General features: G+C 43.5%; 1 protein-coding gene across 2 annotated transcripts; it reads right to left on the bottom strand.

Annotated features, from left to right (window-relative positions):
- TTC9C (tetratricopeptide repeat domain 9C) lies at positions 792 to 9,811 on the bottom strand. Of its 2 annotated transcripts, XM_005699791.3 has the most exons (4): positions 9,462 to 9,811; positions 8,745 to 9,037; positions 3,719 to 3,901; positions 792 to 2,501 (listed from the first exon to the last, which is right to left on the bottom strand). In XM_005699791.3, the coding sequence occupies exons 2-4, from the start codon at positions 8,980 to 8,982 to the stop codon at positions 2,407 to 2,409; spliced, it is 516 nt and encodes a 171-aa protein (XP_005699848.1). In that variant the 5' UTR covers positions 8,983 to 9,037; positions 9,462 to 9,811; the 3' UTR covers positions 792 to 2,406. The 2 variants fall into 2 exon arrangements, with proteins under 2 accessions (XP_005699848.1, XP_017898481.1); XM_018042992.1 differs by lacking the exon at positions 9,462 to 9,811 and having other exon boundaries at positions 8,745 to 9,437.

Raw genomic sequence — 10,239 nt, 5'->3', positions numbered from 1 at the left:
ATTGTCCTGTAAACTTTTTTCTCAAATCAGAATCCAAATTTTAAGGGTTTTAGGAGCTCTGGGCCAGGACTTTGGAGGAGACCTATATATATATAACTTTTTTTTCATTATTTCAGTCTTATAGTTTTCTTCAAATAAGTATCCAAAGTAGAGTCATATTTATTTGGTTGATGTGTCTCAAACCTCTTTTTAAGGTATAAAATCCCCTCTCCTTTTCTTGCAATATATTGCAGAAATTGGTTTTTGCATCTTATGGTTTCAGTCTGGGGTTTGCTGATTACCTTCCCATGGTATCATTTAATATGTTCCTCTGTCCAAAAACTCCTTTCAAAATATATATTTAAATAAAATGTTGACTAAAAAGTAATATAGGTGTGTGTTATTTTGGCAAAATTGTAAAGATAGTGGGTATCGGTTTGGCAGAAACACCATTCTTAATTGTTCTTTATGTGCCGAAGTACGAATCTTCACATCACCATGAGTGCTTTCTCTTCAATCAAACCCTCAAATCCTGTGTGGAAACCCTTAAGGACTGGTAAGGTGCACTGCTTCCCCCTCCACAAACTTCTGAGTACACAGATTTAGCTACCTGACTCCTTCAGGATGTGGGCTGGGCAGGCCTCCTCCAGACCCATATCTGACTGCCTACCTTTGTCCACATTCCCATTCATTAGCATCTTTGTTAGAGCTGGCCTTCAAATTAAAGACCAAAATGTTAAGTCTGACCACTTTGTCTCTTAGTAATGCAAAAAAAAAAAAAAAAAAAAGATTAATGCAATACACATCTACAATACATTTTTAAATAACAGCTTTATTTTTTCCTCATTGATACAGAACATAGCTTACTGTAACATCAATTCTTAGGGGGGGAAAAAAAAAGAAAATCAGAAAGCAAAACCAGCCCCAAACAAAGATAACACACAACCATGACATAATTTGGCAACAGTCTAGGCTTAGAAATTTAAGAAGCTTGGAAGAGGAATAAAATATTCCTCTTTTGTTAGTTGTGTCCTTGGACTTAGACTATTTGGTATAAAGACTTTTTGTTATAAGCGGATGGTTGGACTATTTAAGAGTACAGGGAGATAGAAAGAGGAGCCTAGTTCATCGAGAGACACATTACTGATTAAGAGAGAAGAGCTCTTTACACTCGGCAAGACCAAGAAGTTTTTGTCCGTAAACTGTTTCGATGATGGCTAATGACATGTACTTATTCCTCTCATTCATAAACACAGAGGCAGAGCTATTATGGTCTCATCTACTCTGTACAACTCACACATTGTGGACATTAGAATAGGTGTGCAGGATGACAAAGGCGATCCCGGTTGAGGAAGCCTCCTACTGAGCCCTGGCTGTACCAGATCTGCAGCCTGCACCTGTGCCCAACAAAGCTTCCAGAAAGTTCTGTCGGAGCTTAAAAGGCGCAAAGGAAAGAGAACCTTTCCTCGCTGTTTCCCTCCTCTTTAAGGAATGGAGTTCTTACAAAATACAAGGTGACAGGTAAAAAACAGATCTACGTTTCTATCCTGCTCTTTCCTCGTATTCTTTCTAGAAGACTTGGTAAACCCTTTCCTTTCTTAGAGAAATGAGCATCTTATAGGTATGCAACTATTAAAAATTCAAGTGTTCACAAGTCTTTTGGCATGAGGTCTTTTGAAAGGTTATAAAATATATAGTTAGATGCTTGACTCCAGGGGTTTTAAGATAGAAGGGTTTAATAAAAAAAAATAAGTATACTGTATTAATGATCTGAGTGTGAACAATAGCAAGGCTACAATAGCTAGAAATTATCAAGAGAAACGAGGAACTAGATATTTTTGTGGCGGATAAAGAATCTCAATGTATGTGGAACATTAAGAAAAAGGAATTAATCAAGTAGTTACTTTTAAATCTTTCATTTATGAGGCATGTGGGTCCAACTTATTATTGTCTAGTTTCACAGTATGTATTTGCCAGTTTGTGACCTGTGCAAGGGCTTCCCATTTTGGCTTTAGGAATCTAAGGAAATGAAAGAAAAAAACTCCTTTCTGCCTGTCCTTATTACTTCATCTTCTGCTAAGCCTTCTCCTTTGTATATGACTACACCTACCAACATCTATCATCAAAATCTATGCCAGAGCTATGATTAATCCACCTATAACTGATGAGTGTTTTCTGGTTGTGTTTCTCGAGGCAAATGTTTCTGATATATAATACCATATATTAAAAGCCATATAAATAGAAAGATGGGGAAACAAAAACACAGACTATATAAGTGATAGAAGAGTCTGTGCAGTACTAGAAACAAAACAGAAGTTCACCTCAGTCAGAGGTATGGGGTTAATTTCTCTTGCTGAGGCTCAGGTTTCCCTTTGATGGGTCTCTAACGGTTCATCTAAGTTCAAGTGGAGGGGTATCTTTCTTCTTTTAACCAAACATGCCCAGGTAGAGCTGCTTCTCTTTCCGATGGTAGCTGCTAAGTTCCAACTGTGTCCGCTGAAGGTACCTCCGGACATTGGCGTCTTAGAACAGGACAAAGGAGGCAATCAGAGACAGACCCGTAATTGTACTTCCAGGCAGAAGAGGACTATGAACACACTTTCATTTCTTAAAATTTCTAAGACCTGCGTATATCACAACTATTCTATGCAACAGTACATTTCCTTCATTAATATCACTTTTAATTTCTAAAGAATCTTGTACAGGGACTTCCCTGGTGGTCCAGTGGTTAAGAATCTACCTTCCAATGCCGAAGGTTTGATCCTTGATTGGGGAACTAAGATCCTCTCTAGTTGTGGCACAGAGACTTAGCTGTCCCACAACATGTATTATCACCTATTTTCAACAACATGTGGGGCAACTAAGTCCCTGCGCCACAACCAGAGAGGTCACATGTGGCAATAAACCCTGATACAGTCAAATATATAAATATATATTTTTAAAAAATTATTGTACAAGGCTGGGCTGGTTTCTAACTTAAAAATGAAAAGGAGCTGGAAAAAACAATAATTTTAAGAGCACAGCCTCTAAACCTACTATACATGGGTGGCAGTTAATCTGTGTACTTGAAGATAAGAAACATGAGCAATGGTTCATATTTTATATCTTTATTAATTCATAATGACTTTCCCTGGCGGCTCAGATGGTAAAGAATCTGCCTGCAACGCAAGAGACCGGGGTAACTACCACTTAATGACTTTTCCATTCAATTGGAGTGGTTCTGCTGAGTTTTATGTTTGGGGACCCCCTTACTTCAGTAGCTACTCTAAGCCATAATGCAAAATAGGAGACAATTTTCAAAGCTGAACCACCAACACAGGAACAAGTTTATCATTCTCTTGACGATATCCTTTTTGCCTTGGAAACAAGCCTCAAATTCTCAGGAGACCTGTTCTTCTTCTAGGTCATACCTGAGGTTAGCAGAGCTAAAGGATAAAAGGACAGTCATGCAAAAGCCAGACCTCAGCTGGAAAACTGGTAGAAACAAGGATTACCAAGTTTATTCACTGCAATCTAGATCCTATTTTAGTCTCCATCTAGGAACTGAAACTTGGAATTCATGAGTAGAAGGCCTATTTGTCATACATGGTCATATACTTTTTGAATATTGAACGTGTGAATATATTATTACCTGTTTTCACAACTCAATACACTGGAAAATGAACTAAAATCCTCTCCCACAGATACTACCTCAGTGGGACGGTTTTTTGTACTTCCCACTTCAGCCCCCTTCTCTCACCTTTTGGCTTCCTATTGACAGCAGCCATGAGGTAGTGCCGGGCCTGGTCATAGTCCTGCAGGTGGAAAAAGGCCACTCCAGCCCGATACAAGGCCTTGGCATTATCAGGCTGCCGCTCCAGGACCTTCTGGCTGTATTCTTTCACTCGTTCATAGTTTACTGGTTCCATCTGAAGGAGACAGGCTAAAGGCGGCAAACGGAAGGAAGAGAGAAGAGGACCTTATTACACGATGCTCCATTGCCCAACACAAGGCAGTACCAAATCCAGGATGCTATCAGCAACATTCACTCACCCAACAAATACATCTACGTGTCCACCGTGTGCCAGACATTATTCTAGCCATTGGAGATACAGCAGTGAATACAAGTTTTACATACCTCTCAGTCTACTTCACTATCTCAAATGCCCATTGCGTGTTGGGCTGGCCAAAAAGTTTGTTTGGGTTTTTCTGTACGATGTTACAGAAAAACTTGAACTTTTTGGCCAACCCAATACCTAGCATGGGTCAGGCCCAGCTATAAAAGTTGATAAGGCTAGGGCTTCCCTTATGGTCCAGTGGTTAGGAATCCGCCGGCCGATGCAGGAGACACGGGTTCAATCCCTGATCCGGAAAGATCTCACGTGCCACGGAGAAGCTAAGCCCTTGTGCCACCACTACTAAGCCTGTGCTCCAGAGCCTGGGAGCTCAACTGCTGAGCCCACCCACCGCAACTACTGAAGCCCGAGTGCCCTAGAGTCTGTGCTTTGCAACAACAGAAGCCACCCAACAGAGAAGCCCGAGGCACCGCACCCGGAGAAAAGCCTGCGCAGCCATATTAAATCAATAATTTTTAAAAAGTTGATTAGACTATAATTATGGGGACTTCTCTGGAGGTCCAGCGGTTGGAACTCTCGGGAGGCAAGGGTTTGATCCTTGCTTGGGAACTGGATCTGGCATGCCACGTGGTGAAAAAAGAAATTATTTAAAACTCTTCATTGTCTCTCTTCTACCCAAGGCTCTCTATCTATCTTGATTCTCCCATTTCACCACAATTCTTGTCCTGAAGTCCTAATAACAACAACCACTGCCATTAATAGTGAGTACAGTAAGCACTGTGCCAGGGGCTTGTTTAGTCTTCTCATCCACCCTCTGAAGTCAGTATGTGTTAGCATCTCTGTTTAATGAATGAAGAAATCAAGGCTCATAAAGGTAAAGTAACTTGTCTAGGATCCCACAGTTTCTAGGTGGAATGAATAAGAAATCTGAACCAAAGACTAACTCAAAAATTACCCTTCTCAATGATGATATATTATCTCATGAATTCCTTGGATAAAAGAATGGGAACTCCAAACACAAATCTGTGTAGGAGACAATGTTCAGGTCAATGTTCTGTCTTTCTGTAATTAAGAAGGGAAATGCATTTCCTGTTTAACAACTGTGGGAATTACACACAGCATTATTAAATCATGTGCTGGGAAGGAAGGCGTATCAGGGCTGATGTCTGCATCCCTGCTACAACATCCCCACCAAGTGGCCACAGGGTTCACACTTAGGTATTTCCCCAGCTTTCAACTAACCCATCACTGACAGGTTACCATGATGTAACCCACTGTTCCTTCATCCTACAAGTAGTTCTGGAGTAATGACCATGTGCTAGGTGGAGGTAGGACCAGGAGAAAAAGAGGAACAAGACAGACATCTTGGTGAGTGATTAGAGCTTGCACTCTAATTCCCAGGTAGGAGGAACACGCTAACAAATTCACTTATTTATTAGTGCTCTGAGGAAAATAGAACTGTGGGACAGAGACTGAATGAGGTCAGAGTGATGCTTGATTACAGAAGGCGTCCCTGAGAAAGTGACTTCTGGGCCGAGATCTGAATGACAAGGGTCATTAAAGGGACAGGGCATTCTAGCCAAGAGAAGAGATCCTACCAAGCTGGAAGGTGGGTGTGTGCTTTGGGAATTCAGTCTATGGAGGAGCCAGATCATGTCAGGTTGTGCAGGTGAAGGTCAGAGTTTGAATATTTTCCTAAGTATAATATGACGCCATTGGAGGGTTTTAGCGATGAGGTCTGATTTCCGTATCTGTAAAGTGGGGAAAATCATTACTACCTTGCAGAATTTTTGTGAAGATGAGAGGTACTGTAAGTAAACTGCCCAACACGTAAATTTCACTCTCATGTAAGTGAAATTTCTTAATTTTAGTGATTCTTTAGGAAGCATCTACTAAGCACCTCCAAGCAGAGGGTCTACAGATGGAAAAGCCACAGAACTCTGCCTTCAGGTCCACCTGGACAGTCAAGATGAGTATCTATCTCATTTCCTTGATTTCTGACCAATTCCCCAAGGTGAATATTATATTCTCTAATATACAGTATATTCTGCAATAAGAACTTAAGTACAGAGGCTTCCCTGTGGTGAAGAATCCACTAGCCAATCCAGGAGACATGGGTTCAGTCCCTGATTTGGGAAGATCCCACATGCCAGAGAGCAAGTAAGCCCACGTCTCACAACTACTGAGCATGTGATCTAGGGCCCATGAGCCATAACAAGAGAAACCACCCCAGTGAGAAGCCCAAGCACCTCAGCTAGAGTGGCCCCCGCTCGCCAAACTAGAGAAAAGCCTTTGCAGCAACAAAGACCCAGCACAGTCACAAAAAAATTGGACTTGCCAGGTTTAATTTTAGCTCCACCACTTACTAGATGTTCCTTAAATCTACCTCAAAGGATTGCTGTGATACTTAAGGTTTATATGTATATGTGTATCAAGGGCTTATACATGGCATTTCATAAATGTCACCTTAATGAGCCTTCCCTGACCACTACTGTGCCTAAGGCACTCACTTTTCCCATTTTCTTTCTTTTGGCTATGCCACGCTGCATGTGGAATCTTTGTTTTTCCACCAGGGATCGAACTGGCACCCTCTGCTTTAGAAGCATGGCGTCCTAACGACTGGACTGCCAGGCAAATCCATACACCCATTTTCTGCTTTATCCTTTCCCACATTGCTTATCATCTTTGCCAACTACAAATTGGTGCTTGTCAACAGCAGGAGGCTGAATCCGGGGCTACGGCAGGGGTAGGCCTTGACACGCCCTGAAGGAGTTCAGAATGAGGCACTTTGTGCCCCCCAAAAACAGGTCTTTAGATTGAACTCCCCCCTTCACGGAAATCTTATATACTGACTTCCCCACACTGCCTCTTTGGAGCAGTTTTTTTCTGGAGCTGTCTTGAGGTGCTGTCTCCTGGGTTGCAGTCCTCATTTTGCCCCAAGTAAAACTTAACTCAAAACTCTCTCCTTGCGCATCATTTTCAGTCAACATCGTCTAATACACAAGTGACTTCTTTTGTTAACTATCCATCTCCCCATGACAGCAGGGATCTTTATCTGTTTTACTATACTGCGATATCTTCAGCATATCAATAAATATTAACTTATTCAAAAAATACTGAATGAACTGAAATAGTAGCTACTATAATTACTGTTACTTGAGTCTAAGAATAGCTTTGGATACACACTGTAAAAAAGCTAGAATTCCACCAAATCATTGAGGACCAGGGTAGTAAAAAAGAAAAAATAATTTAAACAATGATTACAAAATATATACTTCAAAACAACTTAATTAGCTCTATGGTTAATTTGCCTGCCACAGAACAGACTTCAGAAGTCTCCTTTCTTTCAGCAGATTAATCCTAGTGATACTAACTCTGGACTTTATTTCTCCATGCAAGGCCAGCTGGATATGGAAGGTACAAGTTACCCAAGGTATCATCTAGCTGCTTTATATAGGAAGGAGGAAAATAAGGAAAAGCTATCCAAAACATCTAAGATGGATGACTTACACCACCAGCTGAAGTAAGTGCCTTCTTTCCTAAATTTTAAATATTAAAGAAACAACAGTCTAAACATAGGTTTGACACTGTGCAGGGTCCTTTGGGGCTCCTGGGCACAAGGGCTTTTTGTGTCTGCCATTTCTTTGATTATAGGAAACAGTCTGCATTCAGCCTCCACGACCTTCCCTGAGTTCTAAAGGGCAGATTCAAGCAATTGTTAATTAGCGAAGGGTGGGGTTGAGAGACCAAGGAGAAACAGTCAAGAGCAGCCTTGAGGCAAGGTCCTGTTTCCCCAACAACAGACAACTCAACAATATCTTAAGCTATTTTGTGGATACGGGAGAAGTTAACAATTTACAATGGTATGCCACCCAGGAGCAGTGTAGACCCCAGACCAGCTGAACTGGAAGGTCAACGATGCTTACCCTTACCTGCCTCACCACCAACCCATTAGAAAAAACGTCCATGAGATGAGATGATTACATTCTTTGGACAATTAATATAAAACCTCACAGAATCTTCCCCAGGTGGGGACTCATGATTTTGAGGGCAGGAGCCTGCTGTGTTCCCCTTTGCCTGGCAAAACAATAGAGCTATTCTTTTCTACTTCACCCAAAACTCTTGTCTGTGAGATTTGATACGGTACCAGTGTACAAACAAGCTGAGCTCAGCATCAGGTTCAGGATTTTCTCTATGTGTTAGTTCCTCCATCGTGTCCAACTCTTTGCGATCTCATGGACTGTAGCCCTCCAGACTCCTCCATCCATGGGATTTTCCAGGCAAGAATACTGGAGTGGGTTGCCACTTTCTCCAGGGGATCTCCCCGACCCAGGGATTGAATCCACGTCTCCCGCATTGCAGGCAGACTCTTTACCGTCTGAGCCACCAGGAAGTCGTGCAAAATTCCTTAAACCTATTAGCCATCACCTGGAAGTCTGATAGAAACGCAAATTGGTACACACAACTCACAAACCTCAGACCTATTACGTCGGAGTCATGGTAGGCTCAAGAAGTTGTGTTTATCAAACTCTCCAAGTGAAGTGTGAGAAGCACCGAAACTCAATTAGAGCCCCACAGACTGAAAGTATATTGCAACTCATGGCAGAATAACTAGATAACGACAGAAGAGCCGTCAGTGTTTTCCCCAATATTCTCAAACTTTCATGTACCGGCCTTGACACTCTACCCTCCCGTTGGCCCTGTTCTTACCAGCCAAGTTGTTGTAGCAATCTGTCTGGGTGGTGTGCAGTAGGTTTTCTTGTTCAGGTGTGAGGGCCGGGCCCTGAGGTCCCAGATTAGGTATCGGGGAGGGCAGACTTGGATCCAGACCCCGCAGCTGCAGCAGAGCTCGATGGTACCCACTTACAGCATCCCGGTACTTCCCTTCACGGTAACACTGGTTCCCTTTCTCCTTGTAAAGCTGAGCCTCCTGCAGGCGTTTCTCCATAACTCTGTCGCCCAGTGCTCTTGAGGAATTGGGACGTGAAAGAACAACCGAAGCTCTAGGAATAGGAGCGAAGCAACCAATTTTGGCAGCTGACTTAAAAAAGCCAGGAAATTCTCCTTCCCCAGGAGGCCTCTCAGGGAATGACTGCTTGATTCTACTACAGCCCCTTCTTTTCTTCTCTGCAGTTATTTTTTAATCTCTGGAAGTGCAAGCATCCGATCAGGAAGCAGATGTGGGAACAGCAAAGCCTGAGATTAATTGATTTCCCAAAGCGGCGACTCACGGGTGAGAAAAAACCACGGAAACTATAAGGCCGTAACTAAGGAATCGTGGCCGGCGTCTGAACGCCGGCGGCTCTTGTTTCCTCCTTTCGTTCGGACACACCTCCCTGACTCGGAAGCGGAAGGGAGTAGGCGGGAATAACTGCTAAAAAGGGTCTAGGGGGCTTGCCTCCATCCCAGCTCTTTGTTTGCACTTACTCAACAGCATTTGTTGATTTCTGGGCCGGGAGTTGGGGAACCGAGGTGAACGCAGTCCGTGCACCCCAACCACAGGCCGATGGTGATGCAGCCGTAGCCCCGCCCAGCTAAAAGCCCCCTTACGCGCACCGGCCAGCTCCCCGACCCCCTGCAACAGGCCAAACCCGAAGTCTCTTCGCCGCACTTCGCTTTACAAGCGGGGAGCACGGAGAGGGCAGGGTCCAGCCTCCCGAGAGCTTGATGTCTGAAGGGTCGCGCGCATTGCACCACGCGCCCAATCAGAAGCGGCCCGGGAAAAGGAATCCCACAGACACGACCCCGCCTCTCTAGCCTCCCCTGCGGACCAACCTAGGGGGGAGGGGGGAAATCCCCCTGGCTGCTTCGCCAATTAAAAAATAAAAAATCTGCAAGATCATAGAAGACCAATCCGAACTGCAGATGACGATTCAACCTGGCCAATAAGGCGAGGTCAAAGTGTGTGTTGCTGGGTAGAAGTTGAAGGCTTGAGGGAATAGGAGGGCTGGGGTTACTGTATTCCTTGGGTTTGGAAAGTCCTTTTGTTGACTAACCAGAAAGACAATTGCCAGCAGGAGTTCACGTTTCAAGAGTCTCCTTTCTTCCTTTCTGGCTTTTTTTCCCTCAAGAAGTGGCTGCATGTATAAACTAAGGGACAGAGACGAGCTAACAAGCCCTAAGACGACAGCACGATCGGATCAGACGGGACTGGAGGTGGGGGGACGGCGTGGGAGACGCGTGTGGCGAAGGAGCGCCAGGCGGC

Source organism: Capra hircus, chromosome 29, assembly GCF_001704415.2.
Source record: "Capra hircus breed San Clemente chromosome 29, ASM170441v1, whole genome shotgun sequence".
NCBI lineage: Eukaryota > Metazoa > Chordata > Mammalia > Artiodactyla > Bovidae > Capra > Capra hircus.
The sequence above is the reverse complement of the archived record's forward strand: the minus strand, read 5'-3'. Positions and strand labels throughout refer to the sequence as shown.